We start from the raw sequence: 27,816 nt of genomic DNA, 5'->3' as shown, positions 1-27,816 counted from the left end.
ATGGATGTGAACACGTTGATCGACTGTCAACGTGAGATCCAGGTCCGCATTTCACGTTCCGTGGAATATTTGAAGAAGCTGGGCACCACCAACATCACCGCCAGTGCCGTATCCACACGCACCAGAATCTTAGATCAGCTGTGGACGAAATTCGAGACACAGCATGATCTCATTCGAGCGGCTCTGAAAGAGAAATTTTGCGAGAGCGATTACTACAAGTCGGAGTTACATGGCGATACGGAAAATCTGTACGTTGCACAACGCAGTACTTTAGATAGTTATACCGAACATTTTCGGAAGCCGAACGTGTCTCCATCCGTCGACGTCGCATCAAAGTCTTCGCTGCCGCGCATCAAGTTGCCGCCGTTCTCTGGCGCCTACGCTGACTGGCCATCCTTTCGCGATCTCTTCCTGTCCGTCGTGAGCAGCAATTCAATCTCGAACATTGAGCGCCTGCATCACCTCCGCTCGTGTCTGACAGGTCCGGCTGAAAAGTTGATAAAGTCACTACCTGTCACGAGTGACAATTACGATCGCGCTTGGGCAATCTTGGACAAGCACTACAATAACAAAAGAGAGTTGATCCGCTCCAACTTTGCCACGTTTACCGCCGTGCCAAAGATGAAGGGAGATACCGCCGAGGAGCTGAGCCGCATTCACAACGCTGTCACCGCCGCAGCCAACGCACAGGAGAGCATCGGACGTCCTATCAACTCGCACGGGATGGATCTGTTCAACCACATGGTCGTCGAATTGTTCGACGCACGCACTCGTCTCGAATGGGAGTCAACCACTTCAGACCCCACCGAACCACCACGGAACGAGGCACTTCTCGACTTCATTAGTCGACGGATCTTGACACTCAACGCCGCACGACCGAGGAGTGTCACAAAAGGATCTGGAGAGACATCACGATTCGTCAAAGCGCACGTCACGAAGCACCAAGGCACAGATTCACCTCAGTGTGTACTGTGCCGTGAAAACCATACACTGATGACGTGCAAGGGCTTCAAGGCCAAGACCGCGGTTGAGCGGAAAACGTTCGTGGAGGCCAACCGACTGTGCTTCAACTGCCTAGGCAATCATTTCCTAGCACGGTGTCAATCAAAAAGGAACTGCCTCACGTGCAACGCGCGACACCACACCATGCTGCACGGGGCAGCCACATCAACACCATCTGCTGAGGCCACTTCACTTGCCACCACACTGGCCACTGCACGGAAAACTGAAACACACAAGGCCGTCCTTCTCGCAACCGCTCGCGTCAAGATCGCTGATCGCTACGGATCACCACACGAGGTTCGAGTCTTGATAGACCAGTGCTCCGAGGTGTCCATCATCTCTGAGGCACTGGCTCAGCGTCTTCGGCTGCCTCGAGCTTCAACAGATCTGTCCATCTTTGGCATCGGAGGGACTCGCTCTGGATCAGCGCGTGGCAAGGTCACGCTAGACATCACATCTGACGTGACCAATGTCGAGCTCCGCGTGGTTGCTTTTGTGCTGCCTCGCATCTCATTGCAGCAAGGCACCTCTCAACGCGAAGATCGTAGCTGGCCTCACATCCAAGGACTTCGACTGGCCGACCCGCGCTTCCTGGACGACGATCCTGCGGAGTTACTTCTTGGAGCAGAAGTTTACGCATTGATCCTCGAGGAAGGTGTTCGCAAGGGCGGATCACGGATGCCGATCGCCCAACAGACGAGCTTAGGATGGATCCTGTCCGGGGGCTACGATGCAGCAGCAACCGAAGGACATCGCAGCACGTTCCAGTGCACCGCAGACCACGACCTCGCTGACATGGTTCGACGCTTCTGGGAGCAGGAACGCGAGCCAGTAGCTGGGACACCGCTTACCGCCGATGAAGCCAGATGCGAGGACATCTACGTGCGCACGGTCACACGCACGTCCAGTGGAAGATACATGGTGAGGCTGCCATTTACTTCACCGCCGCCGACATCGCTCAGCGAGACTCGTCGACCTGCTGAACGCCTACTGGATGCCATGGAGCGGAAAGGAGCACGAGATCGTCGTTTCGGTGACCTCTATCTAGACTTCATGGAGGAATACGAGAACCTACAACATATGGAGAAGGTTAGCACAACTACAACAACTGGCAGCCCCAGGTGTTACTTACCGCATCACGGGGTTCTCAAGGAGTCAAGCACGACCACGAAGCTCAGGGTCGTGTTCAACGGCTCCCAGCGCACACGGTCCGGAGAGTCGCTGAACGCACACCTCCTCACTGGAGCCAATCTCTTGCCAGCACTCGCTGACGTCCTACTTCGTTGGCGTTGGCATCGGTACGTGCTTGTCACGGACATCGAAAAAATGTACCGACAAATCCTCGTGCATCCGGAGGACTGTCGCCTGCAAACCATCCTGTGGCGCCACAACAGCTCTGACGACGTCCACGAGTACGAGCTGAGGACCGTGACCTATGGGCTAGCGTGTGCACCCTTCCTCGCCATCAGGACTCTTCATCAACTCGCAGCAGACGAAGAGGCACGATATCCACGCGGAGTCAAGGCACTGCGACACGACTGCTACGTCGACGACGTGGTCACCGGCGCCGATAGCTTGGAAGATGCTATCGACCTTCAGCAGGAACTACGGAGTCTTTGCACGGCGGGCGGATTTCCTTTGAGAAAGTGGGCCGCCAACGATCCTCAGGTGCTCACAGGAATTCCACCAGAACATCAGCTGCAACGTGGGCCGCACTCATGGGAAGAAGAGAGTCACGCTACCCTGGGCCTCCGATGGCATCCTCTAGGCGATTGGTTCTCCTTCTCAATTCGTCCACGTCCAGTCACTGATCTCACAAAGCGACGAGTTCTAGCCGAAACGGCTCGGCTCTTTGATCCGATGGGTTGGCTCGCGCCTGTCGTCATCAGAGCCAAAATTCTGATCCAGACGACGTGGCTTCAACGGCTGGATTGGGACTCTCCGCTGCCCGATCAGGACGCACACCGCTGGAGGCAGTTGTTGGATCAGCTTCCTCTATTGGATAACATCCGTGTAACTCGCTGGCTCAACACCGGAGACGACCATTCGCAACTGCAGCTCCATGGGTTTGCCGACGCTTCAGAGCGAGGATACGCCGCCGTGGTGTACATCCGCAACGCTGCAACAGAAAAAACGTCAATCAACCTATTGATGGCAAAATCGAAGGTCGCGCCTGTCAAGCAGGTGTCGTTACCTCGCTTGGAACTCTGTGCAGCAGCTCTACTTACCACGCTCATGCTCCACGTGCGCGCTACTCTCGGTTTGACAACGACGCCGGTGCATCTGTGGTCAGATTCAAGGGTCACACTTCATTGGATCCGCGGACACAGCACCCGTTGGAAAACCTTCGTCGCCAACCGAGTATCTCAGATCCAGACCCTGCTTCCAGACGCTCAATGGAGACACGTCGCTGGACCAGAGAATCTTGCAGATTGCGCATCGCGCGGTGTTACTCCTGCTGAATTAATCAATCATGAGTTGTGGTGGACAGGACCTACCTGGCTCTCAGGAGACGAGACTGCATGGCCGGGTTCAAACATCGACGTCCCAGAGGATGACCTCCCGGAGCAGCGAGCCACCAGTCTGGTAATCAAGGCACCGGTCTCGGCAGAACCTGGCCTCCTCCTCTGGTTTCCAACGCTGCACAGGCTGCTGCGGGTTACGGCATGGTGTCGGCGATGGCTCAATCAGGCGAGACGTGACGCCATACCTGGCCGTCCATTGCATCCGGACGAGCTGGACGTCGCCTTATTTCGATGGCTGCGAGTGGTGCAGGCGCTCCACTTTCCTACGGACGTAGCTGCGGCTTCTGCTGGACGCACTAGCCCACCACAAAGCCACCTAGCGATGTTGAGTCCAGTCCTCGATGATCAAGGCGTGCTGCGCGTCGGAGGACGTCTCAAACATGCTCAGCTACCACTTGACGAGAAACATCCAATGATCATCCCGGCGGCATCATGGTTGACTCGGCTGGTGATCGATTCCTGCCACCGACGGACGCTGCACGGAGGTGTGCAACTGACTCTCGGCCTGCTCCGCCTGCGCTTCTGGGTGCCTCGAGGAAGGACCACCGTCAAACAGCAGCTACACCGATGCATAACCTGCACTCGATGGCGCGCTGCCACACCACAGCCTCCGATGGGCAACCTTCCTCGGGAGCGAGTAACGCCAACTCGACCGTTCCTCAGCACCGGCTTGGACTACGCGGGACCAATCCTCCTCCGGACCAGCAAGGGGCGTGGACACCGTGCGCACAAGGGGTACATCGCAGTCTTCGTCTGCTTCTGGTCAAAGGCCGTTCACTTAGAAGTCGTCTCAGACTACACCTCGGAGGCCTTCAGCGCCGCTCTGCGCCGCTTCGTCTCCCGCAGGGGCCTGTGTGCTGAGATCTACAGCGACTGTGGCACGACTTTCATCGGAGCAGATCGGACGCTGCGAGGTCTCTTCAACGCAGCGACAGCCGAAGGTCAAAGTGTCATCCTTGCCGCCACCGCTCAAGGAATCCGCTGGCACTTCAACCCGCCAGCGGCCCCGCATTTTGGTGGTTTATGGGAGGCCGCCGTAAAGTCGACCAAGTTCCACCTCCGTCGGGTGATCGGCGCGACCACCCTCACGTTCGAGGAGTTGAGCACACTCCTTGCACAAATTGAAGCCTGTCTTAACTCACGTCCGTTGCAGGCACTCTCAGATGATCCAGAGGACGTCTCGGCGCTGACCCCCGGTCACTTCCTCATCGGGACGCCGCTCCTCGCCTTGTCAGAACCGTCATTGACAGAGCAGACGGTGTCCACCTTGTCACGTTGGCGTCATCTGCAGCGGATGAGGGATCACTTCTGGCAGCGATGGTCATCCGAATACATGCACGGACTCGCCCCACGCACCAAGTGGCTCAAGGATGCACCTGCACTCCACGTCGGCGATCTCTGCCTCGTTCGCTCCGAGATCACCCCCCCCGAACCGATGGCCCCTCGCTCGCATATCGTGTTTGCACCCCGGGGACGATGGAGTTACATGCGTAGTGACGATCCGAACGGCCACGTCCGAGCTCGTGCGCCCACTCGTCAAGCTCGTGTTTCTTCCGGGCGTGAACGACGTTCCTACACCGCACGTTGACACATAGCATCACTCACTACACGATCATCACGCCATGCACCATATCAACTGTCACACTTCACTCATTTCACTCATCACCTCACTATAACGCTTGTCTCGTTTTTTCACCACTCACTGCATCGTTCACTCGCCGTTCACATCTGCCACATGCTTTCGCCGTTTCAGCTGATCGATTCGCAACACGTGATTACCACGTGTTTTCGTCGACTCAGCTGATCGACTCACAACACGCGATCATCACGTGAATTTCGCCGCGCCGACACGAGCCCGCCCCACCATCGATCGCTATCGGAATGTGATCCGCGCCGGAAACATCATCAACCTTTTGTCACGTTGCGCCAAGGCGGGCGGGATGTTTGAGATGCAAAATAAATCTGATCGTCTGTTAATTACTTCGGCAGTAAAACGTTATTAGGATTTTCAATTTATACAAAATTCGATCTCGAAAATAGTTATTTGGTAAATTCTGGAATCATCGATCAGTAATAATAAAGTCACGTTTGTTTTGTATAATAGAATAAAAAGAAGTCGTAAATTTACAGCTGTCACATAAAAAACGCTCAAATATACAAACAAGTAACGGTGTCGCAACCGTTCCGCCGAATAATTACATGCTATTGAGCATGCGCTACTTTAAAAATCACGCAAATTATTGGCGCTTCACGCGAAGGTGGGCTCCGCTCCAAAAATTATAAAAGAGGAGCTCACCCCGGCGTAGGTGCCTTATCGCTTTCCGCCGTGTACGCGTAAGTCAAAACCGCCTTAAAAAAACCGCAGAACATTTATATCGACAACCGCCGCTCTTTCTTTTGATTTGATTTCTCCGCTGAAACTAATTAAACTTTGTGTTAATTTTGTGCGTGTAATTGTTAAATATTGTACATTATATTTTTAGTAAAGATTCGTATATTAAAAGTTTCGTTATACTACAAGTGACTCATCCTTTGTCGTGTCGCGCGATTCCTCACGCAGCGCGTTCGCGAACAAATTGATAACGCGAGATTTATGACAGAGACTTCAAACAATATTTAGCTAAAAGATACAAGCTAAAAGATTATAATTTTTTTTTTTAAATCGTATATAGATTTTTTATCTAGTATACTTTTTTGTATTTTAGACTTTATTTTCATAACGGCGCGACGCACATTGAGCTATACTACTGTTTTTGTATGTTGGATCTATATGCTTTTCCTTTATCGAAATATGCTTCGTTCGCTTTCTCATTCTGCATCGACAGCATTTCGAAACCATGTTTCTCCCTTGATATAATCAGTGTACTTTCGCAATAGTAGTTCTCTGGTTGTTTCCCTAACCACTGAACTTTGCTATCTAAATTATATATATACGACTAAGCTGATATGTAAACCCAGCTTGACGGGTATTTCTATTGTCACTACTATCATATTATTTAATATATACTACGATTTTTTCACGTTATTTAATACACAATTTTTTACACACAATTAACACACGTTATTTAACAAACAATAACAAAACGTTATTTATCATAATTTTGCGTCATTGTTCCTTCTAAATTAAACAAATCATGGCAATAAAATATAAATGAAGATTTATAACGTAAAATATTTATTTGTCATTGTTATATTATTAAACTCTGTACGTTATGATTTTTAAAATCGCGTAAAAATGCAAATATAGAAAATTAACTATGAAATCAGAAGAATTACGATTGTGGCTAGATAATAATAATATAGTAACGATGCTTAGTTTGAAAATTTAGCACGTATGTTACGAGTAGCCATAATTATCTGTGAATGGAAGGTCGCTATAATTTCGATTTAAACTCCATAATACTGGAAATTAATCCGCTTCCACCTCCGCGTGCATTTTCTCCGGAGAGTTCGGGGAAACTAATTAACGCAGAAAACAATTACCTGCCACCAACACTGCCGGTGCATCCACTAATATAAATCGGGGACGAATGTGGAAGCAGCTGCCGCCGCGTTTTATTGTTCAGCGCATCCAACTCGAAAATCTCCATTCAGTCAATTCGAACCCCGACATACCATATTTACGATGATGTAACATTAATGTATCTCAGTACACGGAGTCGGCGACAAATTTGTTTCTGTAAATTATTTATATCCTAGTGCGAATTCATCAAGTTCTATATAATACTAAGGGAAATGTGCGTGAAACCTAACATTTAAAAGACGTCATCGTCTACGATAATTTATGGATGTAATTCGAGAACGACAAGGAAACGTGAGATCGAAATAAAATGGGAAATGGATACGATTGACATTATTGTCAGAGACGATCGAGAAACGTGCAGTACTTGAGACGAATTATTGAGGAAACTCGAAAGGAAACGTAATAGAAAAAGAGAGAGAGAGAGAAAGAGAAAAGGAGAGTTTTTGCGTAGAGGAAAAAATAGGGAAAACTGAAGGTCTCTTTTAGTAATTGTCGAAGGTAGCGATCTAGATAATTTCCGAGAATAGAAACGAGATATAATGAAGTAAAGCTCCTTTTGGACGGATGTGCTAATGAGCTAGATAAGAGGAAGAGAAAGAGAAGTAAGACAAAGTGACTGACAGCAAATAAAGACAGTTGCATGCTGGACTAAACGGATCATAACTTCAAAGGACCTTGAAAGAAAATCCTTTGCCAACGATTCTTATATTATTTTCTAAATTAATAAGACTGAGACATTATCTATCTTTTACAATTTGTTGTTTGGGTAAAGAAATTCTTAACGAAGAGATATTTAAATAATAATATATATAAATAAATTATTAAAGTTATCAAGAATTTTATAATTTTTCTCTTTCTTATTTATTTGTCGAATATTAATTAAGGAGTAAGTTTATTGTTTGAATATAAAATGTATATTATTTTAAACGCGAGCAATAGATGATCTATGCTTTATGAGTCTATATATATCTTATTCATACGTTGAGTATCATTTTTATTTGGAAAAGAATTCGTTAAATCGATCGTCGGACAAGAATACGATACGGATGATTCTTCATTGAGTATAATTGACGCTGCATCGTTTTATAAGTGGTTTTGAGGACGCTTGAAAAATATCCAACTGTCCCCATATTTCTTCGGTCACGAGGACAGTCACGAGGATTTTCTCGAGGTCGTCACAGTCGCGAATCACGAATATCCCGCGAACGTCGTCCGCGATGTTCTATGATTCAACGTATAAGGTTGAATGCACAAAGAAAGGAGGATAAATGTCGCGATTATCGGTGCGTAAGGGAAGCGTAAAGACCCACAATACGTAGACGCAGGGGTAAGAAAAAGCATGGGCAGTTTCGTGAATGGCGTGGGAGTTCATAAAGGTGTCGTTCGCGTTCTGTGTGGTCGCGCGTTTAAGAACGATGACAATGAATGCCGGCCAATAAATTAGGACGCCACGAAGAATGAACACGCTCTCGATACACGCGGGAAAACAGCGTGACGAGCAGCGGTGAGTGAAAAGCTACTCGGTTTTCCGGACTAAAGAGAAGCTTCTGCGGTGCTGATGAATAGAGCGACATAGAGCGACAATAGAGTGACCGCGATATTATTATACGTGGGACGGCTCTCGAGAGCTAAGGAAAAGATCTCGACGCGCGAGATCGGGCCCGTTTTCGGGATTAAAGAGCGGCGATAATTCACGAACCACTTGGAGGAAGCGTAAAATCGAGATTTTTTCGCACGATTCGACGTGAATAAAATTGAAAATATATAAAGACGCATCTTGCAGCGTATCTTAATTAAAGAGAATTTTCGTGTTAGAAATATTTCTTGCTCCTCCATCTAAAACTATTATCAACGACGATGTGTTTTCTTCTTTAAATTTCGTGATTAATTTTTAGTCTGATATTAAAGCTTCGCGAGCTTCCTCGTTTTTTCGCATTAATGGCCATTAATTCGCATGCACTAATTGTCGCCAACAGCGAAGGAATAAATAAATCAGCGAACGCGTATTCGCCACAGGTAGTGACGATCGTTTAGGGTGGTCCGTCGATTCCTCGTATTGTCATATCGAGAACCGCAACCGAACTTGCTTCGTATCCGCAAACGAAAGATAGGGGAAAAAAAGCCGTAATATCATCATTATATTACGTCACACAGATGCGCGGATCGGGGGATCTCGAGACCAGCGTTTTTATATTGCGGTTACGGCATCATTGTGCGTCCTGGTGTTCACAAAAGGTCCTTGGAGGACTCCCGTCGAGAGAAGGTCTACGGCATAGCGGGGTTGCTGATTGGCTGATTCCCCTGTCAACAGCTATGGTAATCTGTACGCATTTCCTGCATATCTTCCCTTTCCGATCCCTAATCGTCACCTGCCGCCGACTCCGCAAACGAGACGTTTTTGATGAATTAAAAGAATATATATCGCATAAATTTCAAGAGCATCACTAAAATTTTTGTACAATGTACTACCATAAATAAATTATATAAAAGTTCGAATACATATATAAAAATTGTTTCAAGAAGAGGAAGAAATTTTTATTCAAATTTAATTTAATTATTTCTTCGTACTGTCGAAAATATTAAATGATTTACAAAGTACAGATACAGCTAGACTAGAAAATAAAAATAATCTCTATATATAGAGATCAGAGATTTAAATATTTTAATTCATTCTGAATATTGTTATATATATTGACAATGGCGAAATATCGAATTTAATATCGAACTGGCATAATGGTCGTCATAATATTAAAAGTGAATATGTATCAATTTGTCTGGTTTTTCGTATAAAATTTTGGAAAAAAATTGCAGTAGTAGTTAAGTCTGACGAAAAAGAATCGCGGACAATCAACTTTTCCTTCAATCGAAAAAACGAGGGAAGATGTTGGCAAATCATGCTGGAACCACTAATAGTTTTGACGGTGCTGAATTGCATTTTAATGTTCAGTTCCACAGTCACGACCTGCACATTGTTGTAACAATCTATTTTGACTTATTTTCCGATTTTAATTTAAAACAATTAAAATAATAATAAAATTCTCTGTATTATGTAAGTAATAATTATGCTATCGCACTAATAATTTCGCATATTAGATGGCAATATCAGGGACACCATTGTTGCGCCAGGAAAACTGCTCGATCAAAAGCTGATTTGAAAAGATCGAGAATTTTACGAACTACTAAAAAGCCAGGAAAATCAGATTTTGACGGCTATGGTGACGTTAAGATTGTCGGCAATTCCAACAGAAACGATAGCCGTGAGTACAAAAATAAAAGGAAGCAACGATCTAAGAAGAATTTGAGATATTTATCAGAATATCAGAAAAAAAAATGGAGAGAAAATGTTACTCCCGTGATTAGATTTTTTATATAAGAGTTTTAACAAGGCTCTGTAATATAAATATAAATTTAACGTATAAGACGGGCAACAAGAGCCAAATCGCGGATGACAATGCGTTATCCTAACGAAACTAAATAATTTTTCGTTAGAATTAAAATACCGGTGCACAAGGCACCAAATTTTTACTTGGACACGGCCAAGATTTTAAATATGAAATAATCTCATATTTTGAGATTTAATTTCAATACCCCTTTAACCCCCCTACGGAAAATAAATAAATGAATGCAAGAGAAAAATATAGATCCGAAAATCGCTGAATCGGGAATCGAACCCGAGACCTTTCGCTTGCCGGGCGACTGCTCTTCCAGCTGAGCTATTCAGATCCTTTCGATTCTATACTTTTCTCTGTTATATATATTAATGTTGGTAAACAAACGCATTTTTTAAGCCAGCGTGTATCAAATATAAGAGTTTTAACAAGGCTCTGTAATATAAATATAAATTTAACGTATAAGACGGGCAACAAGAGCCAAATCGCGGATGACAATGCGTTATCCTAACAAAACTAAATAATTTTTCGTTAGAATTAAAATACCGGTGCACAAGGCACCAAATTTTTACTTGGACACGGCCAAGATTTTAAATATGAAATAATCTCATATTTTGAGATTTAATTTCAATACCCCTTTAACCCCCCTACGGAAAATAAATAAAATGAATGCAAGAGAAAAATATAGATCCGAAAATCGCTGAATCGGGAATCGAACCCGAGACCTTTCGCTTGCCGGGCGACTGCTCTTCCAGCTGAGCTATTCAGATCCTTTCGATTCTATACTTTTCTCTGTTATATATATTAATGTTGGTAAACAAACGCATTTTTTAAGCCAGCGTGTATCAAATATAAGAGTTTTAACAAGGCTCTGTAATATAAATATAAATTTAACGTATAAGACGGGCAACAAGAGCCAAATCGCGGATGACAATGCGTTATCCTAACGAAACTAAATAATTTTTCGTTAGAATTAAAATACCGGTGCACAAGGCACCAAATTTTAACTTGGACACGGCCAAGATTTTAAATATGAAATAATCTCATATTTTGAGATTTAATTTCAATACCCCTTTAACCCCCCTACGGAAAATAAATAAAATAAATGCAAGAGAAAAATATAGATCCGAAAATCGCTGAATCGGGAATCGAACCCGAGACCTTTCGCTTGCCGGGCGACTGCTCTTCCAGCTGAGCTATTCAGATCCTTTCGATTCTATACTTTTCTCTGTTATATATATTAATGTTGGTAAACAAACGCATTTTTTAAGCCAGCGTGTATCAAATATAAGAGGTTTAACAAGGCTCTGTAATATAAATATAAATTTAACGTATAAGACGGGCAACAAGAGCCAAATCGCGGATGACAATGCGTTATCCTAACGAAACTAAATAATTTTTCGTTAGAATTAAAATACCGGTGCACAAGGCACCAAATTTTTACTTGGACACGGCCAAGATTTTAAATATGAAATAATCTCATATTTTGAGATTTAATTTCAATACCCCTTTAACCCCCCTACGGAAAATAAATAAAATGAATGCAAGAGAAAAATATAGATCCGAAAATCGCTGAATCGGGAATCGAACCCGAGACCTTTCGCTTGCCGGGCGACTGCTCTTCCAGCTGAGCTATTCAGATCCTTTCGATTCTATACTTTTCTCTGTTATATATATTAATGTTGGTAAACAAACGCATTTTTTAAGCCAGCGTGTATCAAATATAAGAGTTTTAACGAGGCTCTGTAATATAAATATAAATTTAACGTATAAGACGGGCAACAAGAGCCAAATCGCGGATGACAATGCGTTATCCTAACGAAACTACGGGTTCGATTCCCGATTCAGCGATTTTCGGATCTATATTTTTCTCTTGCATTCATTTTATTTATTTTCCGTACGGGGGTTAAAGGGGTATTGAAATTAAATCTCAAAATATGAGATTATTTCATATTTAAAATCTTGGCCGTGTCCAAGTAAAAATTTGGTGCCTTGTGCACCGGTATTTTAATTCTAACGAAAAATTATTTAGTTTCGTTAGGATAACGCATTGTCATCCGCGATTTGGCTCTTGTTGCCCGTCTTATACGTTAAATTTATATTTATATTACAGAGCCTTGTTAAAACTCTTATATTTGATACACGCTGGCTTAAAAAATGCGTTTGTTTACCAACATTAATATATATAACAGAGAAAAGTATAGAATCGAAAGGATCTGAATAGCTCAGCTGGAAGAGCAGTCGCCCGGCAAGCGAAAGGTCTCGGGTTCGATTCCCGATTCAGCAATTTTCGGATCTATATTTTTCTCTTGCATTCATTTTATTTATTTTCCGTAGGGGGGTTAAAGGGGTATTGAAATTAAATCTCAAAATATGAGATTATTTCATATTTAAAATCTTGGCCGTGTCCAAGTAAAAATTTGGTGCCTTGTGCACCGGTATTTTAATTCTAACGAAAAATTATTTAGTTTCGTTAGGATAACGCATTGTCATCCGCGATTTGGCTCTTGTTGCCCGTCTTATACGTTAAATTTAGATTTTTTATATTATTTTTTTTCTCAATTTCCCTTTGTTCTTTATTTTATTATTAATATTATTATGCGTCATTTTATTAAATTTGTATAATATTTTAGAGACGGACTGAAAGTAAGAAAGTTCGACGAAAAATCGAAAATGTCAGAAGCTTCTCAAACAATAAATGATACGAAATCGACGGTTGTAATGGAGTTTTCAACAGTCCAAAAAGTTGTGCAGATTGTTGACAACGATTCCGACGTTAATTCAATGCGACCTCCTTTCAAAGATATTGTTATCCAGAAAGATACAACGAATAGAAAACGTGATTATAACGTTGAACCTAGTTTCGAGAGTAATCTAGCCACTGACGAAAAACCTTAACAATTTAAGAACAAGTTAATAAAATTAATGATATATAATATTCGACGAAATAAATATATAATATTCGGCATATTTGTTTTATTTATTAACACGTATATATTTTTATTCGAATACTTGCAATATGAATAAATTCTTCCTAATAAACGTTAGAATATTTTCAAAGATGTAGTGTATGCATTTCTATGCACTTAACAGTGTTATTATTGATTTCATTAAACATATTCCCTATTATTATTCAATATTTCCGTTTGATTTGCACATTTCAAAATTATTTTCGATTCTTGACAACTAATTAATATATCTCAAGATTTTTTACAGACATATTCACTCAACGAGTTTTCAATTTAACGAGCAGTATTATGAACAAATTTATGGAAGCTCTATGGGATCCCCTCTATCACCGATACTAGCTGACTTAGTAATGGATGACTTGGAAACAAATTGTTTAAATTCTTTAAGTTTTAAAGTTCAGACTTTTTATAGATATGTGGACGACATTTTTGTTATTTTACCTAACTCTAAAATAAATGAAATTTTAAGTACATTTAATAATTATCATGAACGTTTAAAATTCACACATGAAATAGAGACCAATTCTTCTATTAATTTTTTAAATTCTACAGTTATCCGCAATGGGAATAAATTGACAACTAATTAGTTTAGGAAACCTACATGTTCTGGCAGATACATCAATTTTCTTTCGAGTCATCCTATTAAGTACAAAATTAATACGATTTACAATTTAGTAGACCATGCAATTTTACTTTCTAACGAACAATTTCATAATACGAATATTGAGATTGTAAAGAACATTTTAATTAATAATTGTTTTCCGGATCATATTATTAATAAGTATGTAAATAAAAGAATTAATGTACTGAAGAACAACAGGAATGGTAACGGTCACAATGCGGATAATAACGACAGTTTGAGTAACGATTTAGATAATAACGTTAATGTGAATTCGGCTCAAGATAAGAATTATGTAATTCCACTCCCATACGTTAAAGACGTTAGCGACAGTATTAAAAGGTCACTTAATAGTGCTAACATAAATGTCGTTTATAGTTTGCCAAAAAAGTTGAATAGGCTGATAAAACGAGGTAAAGATTTAATAACTAATGATATTAAAACGAATGTAGTTTACAAGATTAACTGTGAAAATTGTAATGCATCATACATTGGACAAACAAAAAGACATTTATGCACTAGAGTGAAGGAACATGCCAGCAATATTAAATTACATGAGTCTAATCATTCGGTTTTGAGCAAACACAGATGTGATTTTGGGCATAACTTTGATTGGAAATCACCGACAATTTTAAATAACGAGAAACATGTAAGAAAGAGAGAGATTGCTGAAATGTTCTTCATAAAAAAGCATGACAATACAGTTAACTTACAGAAAGACACCGAGAATTTGACAAACATTTACGACAAAATAATAAAGATTGTTTAGTGGCGCGTTTCAAGTTTAGTCGTTGACGAAACATCATAACGATGGGACGTGTTCCTCTTTTAATTTTTAACTTTTAACATCACAACGATGGAACGTGTTCCTCTTTTAACATTTAACTTGCGATTTCAAATAACACCGGTGTGATGTTATGTTAACCTCGGTTTAATTGATGGTATGTTTATAAAATTTATACTTATTTTATTAATTTAACACTTAAATGAGTTTTCGTATGTTAAAAAATATTGTGTAACATTATGTTGTAGAAATTTCACTTGAAAAGGACCACAACCAAATGGTCGAAACGTCGTGAAATAATCAAATAAAATTGCTAGTTACGTCGTAGTCAAGTCGTTTAAGCTTATTTTCACCACTAGCGACAAATATTAATTTTGATTGATATTAATTTTAATTGATCATATTCACTTTTGTCTGCTTCCAAAATTGTGTTGCTATTCTTTTTGCTTAGAGATCTGTCCGACTTGCTGTAACTATTCGAATGTTTGACCGGTCTTTTATATATTGGCGAAATTTTCCTATCCTTTTTTAAGCATCGACATGCATTTCGACGTTCTCCTAATGCTCGATCGCACTTTTTTTCTCGGGAACGATGTTCTCGTCGATCTTCATGATCACGTTCAAAGCACGAACAATCATTGAATCGTCGTGCACGAACTAAATCGGCTTTCACGCATCTTGAAAAATCACGCGTATGTGCTTTCTGGTGTTTCAGATTCGACTTTTTGCGTATGCAACACTCGCTCGAATCCACTTTCTTAAGATTTTTCGAGAATCTTGGAAAACTAAAAGGGAAAAGAAAACTAATTTGATCAAAAAAGTACACGGAATATGCCTTAGCATATTCCTATAGATCAGTTTGCGATCGACTGACTGTTACGAAGTCGTACCATACCGAAAAGAGAATGCACCAGATACATGTTATGCAGGCGCTGTTGCATATGGTAATGCAGTCCACCATTTCGCAAGTCGACAGAAACTTTACATTTTGTAATTTTCAGAACGATGTTCACGATTTCATGTTCTGACAGCTGAATCCAATTTTTCTAGATATAATGATGGAATTTTCAACGCAATTATTAATAATGACACTGCTATAATTGCTAAAAGTATAACAACGTAATAGTAACACGTGAAATATAGAAAGAATGATCGGTCATTATGGCATCCATCAGCTGTCAACTGCAATGAATTACAAAATAAACGCCATTTGCAACCGAGATCATGAAATCACATCTTTCGTCAGTCGAATGTTATATGCCAAATCGTTATATTTTTAAATTATTGAGTCTCAATTAAATGATCGAGTTATGCACCTGTGTGGCACTTATGTATTCAAAATGTCAGTTTAAGTTGCATTATATCTTGAATTTTATTCATTTTATATCTCTTTGTGAATTAACAGCCACTTTAATTGAGTATTCCGCAAACTTTAGCAGCGTTCAAAGTACAAGTGTGTTTATACTTTGACCGCAAACAAGTCCATCATAAAATAAGCCGAAATTTTTCGTATAAAAAAAATGTCTATGTGTCTTTATATTTATCTTGGTAATATCGTTAGTATATAATCAATATTTAATCTTTCAAATTTAGTCAAGGATATATGTAAAAGTGTATAATTATTTTTTAACAGTTTATTTTAACAATTCTGACTATATTAATTATTATAAAATATTAATTAATAAATATTAATAAAAAAATTAATACTAATATGGGTATATATCAATAAGTCAAAATTATAGATTTAAATATTAAGCTAAGATATAAAGTCTTTTAAATTTCAAGTATCTTTGTAAATCTGCGAGTTTTCTGATAATTGTATAATGGAAACATCGTTTAAGATATATCAAGTAAATTATACATTTTATACGTTTGATAAATATTGCACAAGCAATATGCATTCACCGTTATATTTTCATATTGTAATTTTACGATTGTTCGAATAGGTTAATATACGGTTTTTAATATTCTTTCGGAAACTCTCTACTTGCATATACCATAAGTCAAACAATTTTCGCAATCGAATGCACGGTGCATTGATTACCTTAATCACAAGTTATGCTACCAAACACGGACAGTTTAGAAACATGATGTAAATAAATAATTGTTAAATAATTAACGACTATCATTTTGGCCTACCTATTTTACGGGCCATTTTTATAAAAAAATAGTGATAATAAATTTTAATATTTTATCGTTTTCAACCAATACATTCATATTCGCATTTACGATGTATTTTATTATAGAAACATCAATGACGTAAAATTATGTTAGATAAGATTGAATTATGCATAATTGGATTATATAAAGCAAAAAGCATATTTGATTTTGAAAAATACAGGAGAATTATCTAAAAATATCTAAAAGAGAGAAAAAGAGAGAATAAAGATCAAAAGAAAGTTTACAGATTAATTGTACTGACTCATCCAAATTAATTTATATTTTTAAACATGAGGCTGTTAGTTTTGTACGTGATGTAGAGACAAATTTTTTGAGATGACTTCTTTTTAAGACTGAAAACTCAACAATAATTTCATTTCATTAAGTAAAGGTTTTTGGCTTTATTTCAGCGGATTTTGATCTACATAATTACGAAAAGGAAATCAAAAAATGCATTAATTTTGATAAAATAAAAAATTTATGTAACAAAATAAGAATTATTTTTTATTAGATCGCGCTTTTATTTCTCGTGCGATTCTCCTACAACTCGCTACTTTCGCGCGAGATCAATGATCGAAATTGAGCAATCATTATTGCAATCTGGTCACGTCAGTCAAGTTTCGTTATGAAAACAATGAGACGAATAGTCTGCATTCTCTACTTAAGTTCACGCACGTGTTGAGTCATATATGTGTATGTGTGCACGTGGACATTCTTTCTATGTATGCAGCTATGTTATATACGGTACCTATATGGTGGGGAACTTAAAGTACTGCTCAAAGAAGAGAGGAATCGCTCTGCTTCGAACAGATAAAAATCCTGAACGCCAGAAACGGTGGAAGGTACTTCTTTACTCATCAAGCTGCAAGCTGGACTGTACAGCAACGCGTGGAATTTTCACGTACACCACATTTTGGCTTTATTATCAACTTGTGTACAAGTAAGTGTCGTAATACGCTAAAGATTGATCTACGAATTGCATCTTTTTCAATTCGTAAGTGATTGCAAACCACGACTCGACTCATTGGACTCGCCAATAAATAGAAAATTATAATATAAAGTATGCTCTTATTTTTATTTCAATTTTAATAAAATTAATTTTATTTTAGAGAAAATATATTTTAGAGAAAATATTTTATAAAAATCTGAATATATTTTACAGAAAACTATTAAATATTTCAATTTAGCCAAATTAATTTTATAGAGAGATATGAGTAGATAAAAAAACTTATTTTCTCAAATAGTTTTATTCACTTATATTAATAATGACTTATATAAAATATGTCTGTAAACTATAATTTAATGGATTTTATATACAAAAAAGTCGATTCTATATTCATCATTAAAAAAGAACGGTTTTTTATTTTAATTTTTCATAGTTTTATTTTCTGATTATTTCTTACCTAATTATATATAATTGCTAATTTTTCCGAAACTGTTTTTGATCATTTTTTTTCTGCAATGTGACATTTCTACATTTACTTAATGATTTTTATCAGTTTAAGAATAATGTTATTTGTGTTATGTGATACGATAATGAGATAGTTGAAAAACTCAAGCAGCAATTAGGAGCAAAATTAACGCTGTTTTCTCATACTTATAAGTATAATGAAAAGTATGACAAATAAACAAATATTTAGCTACATTAAAAATTAAAAATTTATTAGTGTCGGAGAATTTAATTTAATTTTAACTTTTGTGAAAATAAGATAAGTGTATGTGTGGATTAGAATGCAAATATTGAGAATATCGGCATTTTTGTTTCATTATAAATGTTGCAATTCTACGATAATAACTGAAATAAACCGATTAATATTCAATACAGTCGATCGGCTTTCGCAAAAAAAATGCATTCGAAATTTGGGAATAATTTAGACAGGGTCGCCTGTGAAATCATGTCACGTACGCGTTCTCTTTCCTGACTGAGTCCCCTGACTCGCCTGTATGTTATTTCCTATTACTCCCGCGCCTTCGTTTCTCAAGCAAATATTTTAAAAAGGTAAACATCGTTTGTAACGCGGAGAATGGACGAGGTCGTTTTTTTTCGCGACAGTAAATCATACTATAACATGTGAACAATATCAGTAAAAGATGTGCGTATTTTTTCTTGCAATATGACAAATGACACCACGCCGCTATAATAAATCAAATAAAATATGAAGATGTAAGAAAGTAAAATGTAAATCACAAATATTAATATAAAAATAAGTAAAAATATATATCTTCACATATTTCTTTTTCCTTTATGATTATACATCTTTTTATATTGTTCCAAATTCTTTGAATTCTACATTATGAGTACCGTTTATTACATGATAGTCAGAATTGAATTCGAGATTAAATATTTGTTCGTTGAAAAAAATGAGAAAATTAAACTGCAAAGGCATATATGGCCTAGTATTATCTTTATTTGTCCTGATAAGAAAAATGCGAAAGTAAATAGATGCAATCTTATATCGTCAAGTAGGTACATTGATGACGGAAGAAATGACGTGCGTTTACTTTGAAGTTTGAAGTGAAAAACTGCAGCGTTACAGAATAAAGAAAACTAAAAATGTGAAAACAAAAAGATAAAGTAACAAAATATATACATATGTATATATTATTGGAATTATTTCTCTCTTATATCGATTTCCGCAATTCTCATTGTAGCTAGATAATAATTCGATTCAGTTGTGGTTTCAGAAAATCATGACATTGTTACCGCCAACGCCAGCGCAACAGAAACAAATGGATAAAGAGCTCCCACCTGATCCAGAAATGAGAAAACAGGATATCAGGGCACTTCGAGAATGGCTTTTTAAGCAACCGCATTTGCCAAATCATATAGGTGTTTGTTCATAATTTATTTTAATCATAAGAAAACGTACGATGTGCGATTCTGATTACTAGTAGTAGCTTCTAGCTTCTAATAATATAATATTCAAATTATTAAAGAGCTACTTTTCTCTACTAACAAGATCTATGGCAAAAATAGTTTATCAAAAAATGAGGAAGATGAAGTACTTGACAACAATATTAATTTCAAATCCGATAAAGAATATATATACGAGTGCATATGTCTAACGTGTAAAAAGCAAGCGACATTTTGTAGTTACAGTAAAAATCATACGATTTTACTGATTGTAGATGATGGCAAACTGGGAAGATTTCTTTACAATTGCAAGAACAGCGTCGAGAAATGCAAATTAATCCTGGAAAGATATTACACCGTTCGAACATCCTTGCCGGAATTTTTCACCGATCGTGATCCGCTATCTCGGGATATTCAAGACTCCGTTAGCGTAGTGTAAATAAATCTTACATTCTTTCGCACACTTCTAAATAATCTCTGAAAAAGAATTATTAGAGTGCCCCTTTCCCGGGAGTTTCGAAACAAATCAGAAAGTTTGTAAATAAATTCTCACAGTTATAAGTTCTTAAGTTGTAAGTTATAACTTCTTAAACAATATTTTCGTTAGAGACTACTTCGTCTTGCCTTCGTTAACCGAGGAGGGATATCGTGTCACCATCTTCCGATTACGCGATACTGATGTGGAGAAGTTTTCTTTTCAAACGATAGTCAAACGTATCTTAATGATATTTTCTTTTCAAATTGCTTTTTTATTTTAAATTGATTGTATATGATGGCCATTTACTTTCCCTTTATTATTTTCATTTAACCATTCGAAGGAAAAATTTGTAAACCATCTTCGAACTCCACAATATTATACGCCATAATAACTGTAAAAAAAAATGTCAGCATTGAAATTATAAATAATCTATGATGTAAATATATGATAAAAATGTGACGATAATAATAATATATATAATAATATTTGCAATTTATTATTAGAGGTATTATAATTACGTTTAATTATTTAATTACAAATGCAAATTAATATTAAACAGTATTATTCAGTTGTGTGTAACATCGGAAATATAATAATTTTTTTTATAAGGCATTTTCAACATTTTTTGCTCTAATTTTATCAAACTCCCCATGTCTGAAGATGAGAATATTCAGACATGATACCAATATTTAAAGTTAATGACGAAAATAGGCTGTGTATATAAATCTTCCACTAACACAAGTACTTTGCCAATAGCATCATTTTATTTTCATTAGATTTTAATGAAATTTAAAATTGACATTATTTGTCCATTTCAAAAGAAATGCATTATTTTTTGGATCATCACAGTTAATATAATATTGATTATTGCAAAAAATTTTATATTGTTGGGACAGAAATGAAATCTTTCGTAATAGGACCATCAACAATGAGAGCGTGTAAAACATTTTCCAACGTATAATTTGAATATATTTTGAAGTTTCATTATTATGTATTGTCTCAATTTTCGGAAATCTTTTGTTAATTTGGGGTGTAATGGTTGGTTAGTTTACGAATTTAAATTTTTTAAGTAGACTATAATTTCAAATTTTAAATGCACTAAATTTTATCCGGCACCAAATTTGTTTAGTCTGCGCAAGATGTAATAAATTAGAATATTTTGTAAATATATTTAGAACCGTAAAAACAAATGATTTTACAAATGTTTTAATAAATTTTCTGCATATCTATAATAGAAGTTTTGATATGTTAAAGTAGGATGTGCAGAATTGTGATTGCTACATGTAATGTTATAAAATTTAAATATACATTTTCTTGTAGTATTCCTTTCAATATAATAGGACCTGTATATAATAAAAATTGCCGATATTCTGTGGCTTTCCAATGTTTGATATACTTTAATGCTCTTGGTTTTCGAGCAAAATCAGAAGGAATATAATTGCGTAACTTTATTAGTTTCTTAGAAATTTTTTCTTTGTCTGAATTTGATAATCTTATCTTAAGTGGTCCTGAAAGCCATAACATAATAAGTTTACGCATAACACCCAAACATACCAGGTGCATATAATCTAGTGGCACATTTGTAACTAAGCCTAGATTTGGTATATTTTTTAAAATTGTGTCACCAGTTTGATAATCAAGATTATAAGATCCAGTAAAAAATTCTTTATCATTACGTAACATCATATTAGATGTGTATGGAAAACATATATGTCCTTCTATATTATCACCTTCAATAATGCATTTAGTGCAACTATTATATCCAGTGTGTCCTTTTACATTTAAAATAAATGATTTAGCAGGAGCGTCACAAATTATTGCTTTAATTTCGACTTTTATGATCTGTCCCTCATAATCAATCCCATTATTTATAAAAGCAATAGCATCACCTACAAACATTTTTAAAAACTCATTTGCATTTTTTGGTTTTCCTTCATCATAATATAAGGCAATGACATATACATTGTTTATAATATTATCTGCACATAATATTGGCCATAAACTCTTTGTGGAAGACTTATATATAGGTAAACCATCAATATTTATAAATAATTGAATGTTATCAAGAGCAAAATTCAATCTTTCACGTTCTTCAATAATTTTTAGAAGAGCTTTTTCGAGACCTAAGTGGCAGTAATCTCCGTTTTCAATTTGTATAATTTCAGTTGATTTAGGAGTTTGCAATAATGTACGTGGATCTGTAACTGTAACTGTAACTTAGTTACATTTTTTTAGTAACTAGTAACTATTTTAATAGTTACTTTATTAGTTACTTTTTTTGGAAACATGCGCTAAAAGTATTGTTTAAGTATAGTAGCCGTTATATTATTAAATTAAATTTTGATAACAGTAGCATATGGATCTTCATATGATTTAATCTTTTACCTAAAATTTTCATTTTGTGTACATAAAATAATATAACACATAATTAAGATCGACCAATCACAGTCAAATATTTAAAAAAATTCTTAAAGATAATAATTGATCGATTTGCTTGCGACTTTGCGATTACCATTTAGTAACTTACTATAACTATTTTTACTGTTGTATATAAAGATCATTCATACATTGATGTTAATTGCAAAGTCGCAAGCAAATCGATCAATATTACATTCAAGAATTTTTTTAAATACTTGACTGTAATTGTGCATAAAATGTAAGCTCCTTATATTTAAAACAATGTATAATTATTTTTAAAAAGTAACTGAAAAGTAACGACTCGTTACTTTTAGAGTAACTGTAACTGTAACGAGTTATTTTTTAAAATCGGTAACTTGTAACTGTAACTAGTTATTTTTTCAATGAAATAACTGTAACTGTAACTAGTTACTTTTACAAAGTAACTTTCCCAACCCTGATGTATACATATATTAATTAATGTATATGGAGCATTTCAAAGTGTTTAATTGATCAATCAAAATATAAATGAATAAAAATTTCTTTATTCTAATACATGTTTTAAAGCATTTGCAATGTTTTCCTGATCGCAATCAAAGTTTCGAGATAGATGTTTAAAGCGCATTATTTTCATTATGAATTTTTTTATAAAAAAGATTCAAATATAATTTCATGATTCTTTAATTTCGACTTATTTTGACTTCATCATTTCACTCTCCAAAGATAGGATGCGACTTCTGTGTGTGATATATTCTGTATATACACATTTCGTTACTAATCATCATTTTTAAGGACGTTTCGTAGTCAAAGGGCTATAATACAAAAACAGCGCTAAGTATTTTTTGTACATTACATTTTTTTTACTTTTATTTTTACTTTTATTTTTTAATTTAAATTAAAAATTTTTATTTAACTTTAAATTTTTTTAATTTCCTAAATTTAATTCTTTGTGCCTTATATTACCTTTTTTGAATATACGTTTAAATATATTTGAATTAAATAATTATTTAGAGATAAATAATTTATTTTTTATATATATCTATTTATCTAAATATTTTATAAAAATATATAATAACTTTACAATGTATATACATTCCAGTTTAAATTAATTACATAATTATTCATGTTATTTAAATATAAAGATGAATAAATATATATATATATATATTTTACTGAATTTATTTTGTTATTGTATATATTATAAACGTTTTAAAATAAAGCAATAATTATACATTTGTATCATTATAAGAAATTTATCTAAATATTATATATTATGTTGTCACTTACTTAGTGCAACTTTTTGATTTGACTACTTTTTGATGCTAATATTTTAACCTTTTTTCTCGTATTATCAATATAATTATTTAGCGCAATTTTTTGATTTCACTACTTTTTGATGCTAATATTTTAATTTTTTTCTAGTATTATTAACAAAAATAAAATATAATTTATAAATATAATTTTTGAGAAAATATTTTTGATAATGATTAATTTTTGCAAAGAATTATTTTGGCTATAAACATAATTTTTGAGAAGATTATATTTTTTATTATTATAAAGAACTATTTTTGCTGACGAAAGATATAACTTAGCGCTTTTTTTTTACATCTGTGATGTCTTTTTTTGTGAGATTTCACATATTTTTGCAAAGATCATTAAACAAAATGCATTAAATAAATGTATATTTTTTTATATTTATAATGAGAGAAGACGAGAGAGAGCAAGAGGACCCAAGAGAGAGAGCGGGAGAGAGCAAGAGGGAGCAAGAGGGAGCAAGAGAGAGCGAGAGAAAGCGGGAGAGAGCAAGAGAGAGCGAGAGAGAGCGAGAGAGAGCGATAGAGAGCGATAGAAAGCGGGAGAGAGCGAGAGAGAGCGATAGAGAGCGATAGAAAGCGGGAGAGAGCGAGAGAGAGCGGAAAAAAACGAGAGAGAGCGAAAGAGAACGAGAGAGAGCGGGAGAGAACAAAAGAAGGCGAGAAACAGCGAGAGAAAGCGAGAAAGAGCGAGAAAAACCGAGAAAGAGCGAGAGAAGACGAGAGAGAGCAAGAGAACGCGAGAGAGAGCGGGAGAGAGCGAGAAAACGCGAGAGAGAGCGGGAGAGAGCGAGAGAACGCGAGAGAGAGCGGGAGAGAGCGAGAGAACGCGAGAGAGAGCGGGAGAAAGCGAGAGAACGCGAGCGAAAGCGGGAGAGAGCGAAAGAACGCGAGAGAGAGCAAAAGAAAGCGAGAGAGAGCGAGAGTAAGCGAAAAAAACCGAGAAAGAGCGAGAGAAGACGAGAGAGAGCGAGAGAGAGCGAGAGAAAGCGAGAGAAGGCGATAGAGAGCGAGAAAAAGCGATAGAGAGCGGGAGAAAACGAGAGAGAGCGAAAGAGAGCGAGAGAGAGCGAGAGAGAACGAGAGAGAGAGCGGGAGAGGACGAGAGAAGGCGAGAAACAGCGAGAGAAAGCGAGAGAGAGCGGGAGAACGCGAAAGAGTGCGGGAGAGAGCGGGAAAGAGCAAGAGAGAGCGAGAGAGAGCGAGAGAGGGCGAGAGAGGGCGAGAGAAAGCGAGAGAACGGGAGAGAACGAGAGAAGGCGAGAAACAGCGTGAGAAAGCGAGAGAGAGCGAAAAAAACCGAGAGAGAGCGAGAGAAGACGAGAGAGAGCGAGAGAACGCGAGAGAGAGCGATACAAAGCGGGAGAGAGCGAGAGAAAGCGAAAGAAAGCGAGAGAGAGCGGGAGAGAACGAGAGAGAGCGAGAAACAGCGAGAGAAAGAGAAAAAAAACCGAGAGAGAGTGAGAGAAGACGAGAGGGAGCGAGAGAGAGCGAGAGAGGCCGAGAGAACGCGAGAGAGAGCGGGAGAGAGCGAGAGAGACCGGAAGAAAGCGAGAGAGCGAGAGAGAACGAGAGAAGGCGAGAAACAGCGAGAGAAAGTGAGAAAGAGCGAAAAAAACCGAGAGAGAGCGAGAGACGACGAGAGAGAGCGAGAGAACGCGAGAGAGAGTGGGAGAGAGCGAGAGAACGCGAGAGAGAGCGGCAGAGAGCGAGAGAACGCGAGAGAGCGGTAGAGAGCAAGAGAGAGCGAGAGACAGCGAGAGAAAGCGAGAGAGGGCGAGAGAGAGCGAAAAAAGACGTGGGAAAGCAAGAGAGAAAGGGTGAAAGAGGGTGGGAGAGAGAGGGGAGAGAGAGGGGGAGAGAGAGAGAGAGAGAGAGTGAGAGAGAGCAAGAATTTATTTTTTGTTTGGTTGCTTAAAAGGTTAAGCAGCTGAGGAAAATGTCACTATACTAGGATGGGTGACCGCGGATAAGGTAAAGCAGCTTCGGACAGAATCACTTTGTCGGGATGGGTGATCGGGACAAGTACGACGCCGTATCTTAAAAAAAAGTGACACCTTTTCGACCAAAAAATAACTTGAAAAATTCATATCTCCGCAACCAATAGAGCTATCAAGTTCCTTAAGGTCTCATTTTACTCGGAAAAAATCGCGCTTTCGATTGATATGGTCATCTTTTGAAAAATATGTTTCCGTTCATGAAATATTTCAAATTTTTGTTTTCAAGGTTACGAAAATCGTGTTACGTCCGGTAAAGGATACACAGTAGCGTCCTACGGATAATTTTCGCTATTGTTTCGATATTTTCGCTATCTTTTCGATATCTTTCGATATTTTTTTTTGTTTTTTTGTAGATTGTATTTTAATTTGACGAATAAAAGATATAACTTAGCGAGACGCTACCGCGTCTCCTGATATACTCGTACCTACTAAAAAATACCTAAACTATTATTTGCAATTATATTATATTTTATATTATTCTTGCATATGAATCAATGGCATGATGATAAAACCATCGTCGTAAGGAAATTTCACACATTTCCCTTTAATGTCGTGAATATTGACTGTGTACAAATCATATGACAAATGTTGTGTTTGCTGAATATTAAATAATTCTGAGGAACAAGGTGAACTGAAAAATGGTTTTGATTCAATGAATTTTCTTCCCTTTAAAAAGATTTCTGAAGTCTTGATTTCTTTATAAATACTTTCGACACAAAATACACAATTGTTTTTTAACATAACGCAATTATCTTTATCACATGTGCTTAGTTCAAACTTTTCAATGATTACTGTTTTGTAGAATATAAAATCTTGTTTATGAAATTGATCAGTACATTGCTGACGTAAAATTGGATACGTTTTTTCATTATCATTGTTTTGCATATATTCTTGTTCTTTTAACCTATTACAAATTTGTTGTAAAGGATTTCTTGTAGCTTGAATTGTTTTTTTTATCTCAAATAAATAATTTTCATATTTAAAACAACTGAAAGTGTCAAGTGGACCATGTTGCAAGCAATCTATGGGCAAATGTATAAGGCCATGAACATTATGAGTAATATATTCTTTTCCGTAAAGTATTGCATATTTTTGAACAAAGTATTCGAGTAGTTTCAATGAATAATTATTATAAATTCTGTATAATGCAGGACTGCATAAAATTCGAATAGCGCAGGATAAGGCCATGAAATGTGTGTATATATTTTTGTTTGCAATCTTTTTTAAAACAATTGGTCCGGTGTATAATAAAAATTGCCTTAATTCAGTGGCTTTATAGTATTCAATGTCCTCTAAACTTCTTGGCAAGCGTGGAAAATCTTTCGGCACATAATTCTTCAAAAACAATAATTGATTATTAATATCATTTTTATCAGTCTCGGGTAAACGATGATTTTTTTTCCCTCTTATCCAAAACATAATTAATCTTTTAACTACGCCTAGAAATACAAGATGCATGCCATCGAGAGGAACTTGAGATACGAAACCAATATTTAGCTTTTCGAAAGGACTTGTATCTTTATGGAATTCCTCATCTAATTTATTTCTGATACTGAAATCAGTCCGCAATTGTGCATTTGTTTGTAAAAAAGTCATTCTTCCATTAACAAAGGTCCCTTCTTGAATGCATTTTGTGCAGGCATTATAGCCTGTATGACCTTTAATACATAAAATAAATGATTTTGCAGGAGCATCACAAAGAAGTTTACCAACCTTTACTTTTATTATTTTTTTATTTATGTTAAAACCATTTTGTTCTAAATGTTTGAACTCTGTTATAAACTCAGTTAAAAATTGGTCTAC

At 37.2% G+C, this 27,816-nt stretch overlaps 3 protein-coding genes and 1 long non-coding RNA gene across 4 annotated transcripts; all 4 read left to right on the top strand.

Moving 5' to 3' along the window:
* Window positions 1–5,115, top strand: LOC114935665 (uncharacterized). Its single transcript, XM_085485656.1, has one exon. The coding sequence runs from the start codon at window positions 1–3 to the stop codon at window positions 5,113–5,115; it is 5,115 nt and encodes a 1,704-aa protein (XP_085341782.1).
* A 4,829-nt stretch (window positions 5,116–9,944) lies between these two features.
* Window positions 9,945–13,337, top strand: LOC146722030 (uncharacterized). The gene is made up of 3 exons (XM_085485654.1): window positions 9,945–10,024; window positions 10,144–10,376; window positions 13,063–13,337. The coding sequence occupies exons 1-3, from the start codon at window positions 9,945–9,947 to the stop codon at window positions 13,335–13,337; spliced, it is 588 nt and encodes a 195-aa protein (XP_085341780.1).
* Window positions 13,338–14,920: 1,583 nt separating this feature from the next.
* Window positions 14,921–15,121, top strand: LOC146722029 (uncharacterized). Its single transcript, XR_014925383.1, has 2 exons — window positions 14,921–14,968; window positions 15,060–15,121. It is a non-coding gene; the product is annotated as an uncharacterized LOC146722029 (long non-coding RNA).
* Window positions 15,122–17,842: 2,721 nt separating this feature from the next.
* LOC114935709 (alpha-tocopherol transfer protein-like) lies at window positions 17,843–20,583 on the top strand. The gene is made up of 4 exons (XM_085485653.1): window positions 17,843–17,911; window positions 19,645–19,801; window positions 20,101–20,260; window positions 20,433–20,583. Exons 2-4 carry the CDS (start codon window positions 19,663–19,665, stop codon window positions 20,581–20,583), a joined length of 450 nt encoding a protein of 149 aa, XP_085341779.1. The 5' UTR covers window positions 17,843–17,911; window positions 19,645–19,662.
* Window positions 20,584–27,816: the final 7,233 nt, after the last annotated feature.

The sequence above is a fragment of the Nylanderia fulva genome, unplaced genomic scaffold, assembly GCF_048542155.1.
Source record: "Nylanderia fulva isolate GAGA-0341 unplaced genomic scaffold, ASM4854215v1 Scaffold381, whole genome shotgun sequence".
Classification (NCBI taxonomy): Eukaryota; Metazoa; Arthropoda; class Insecta; order Hymenoptera; family Formicidae; genus Nylanderia; species Nylanderia fulva.
This window is presented reverse-complemented; position numbering and strand designations above follow the sequence as displayed.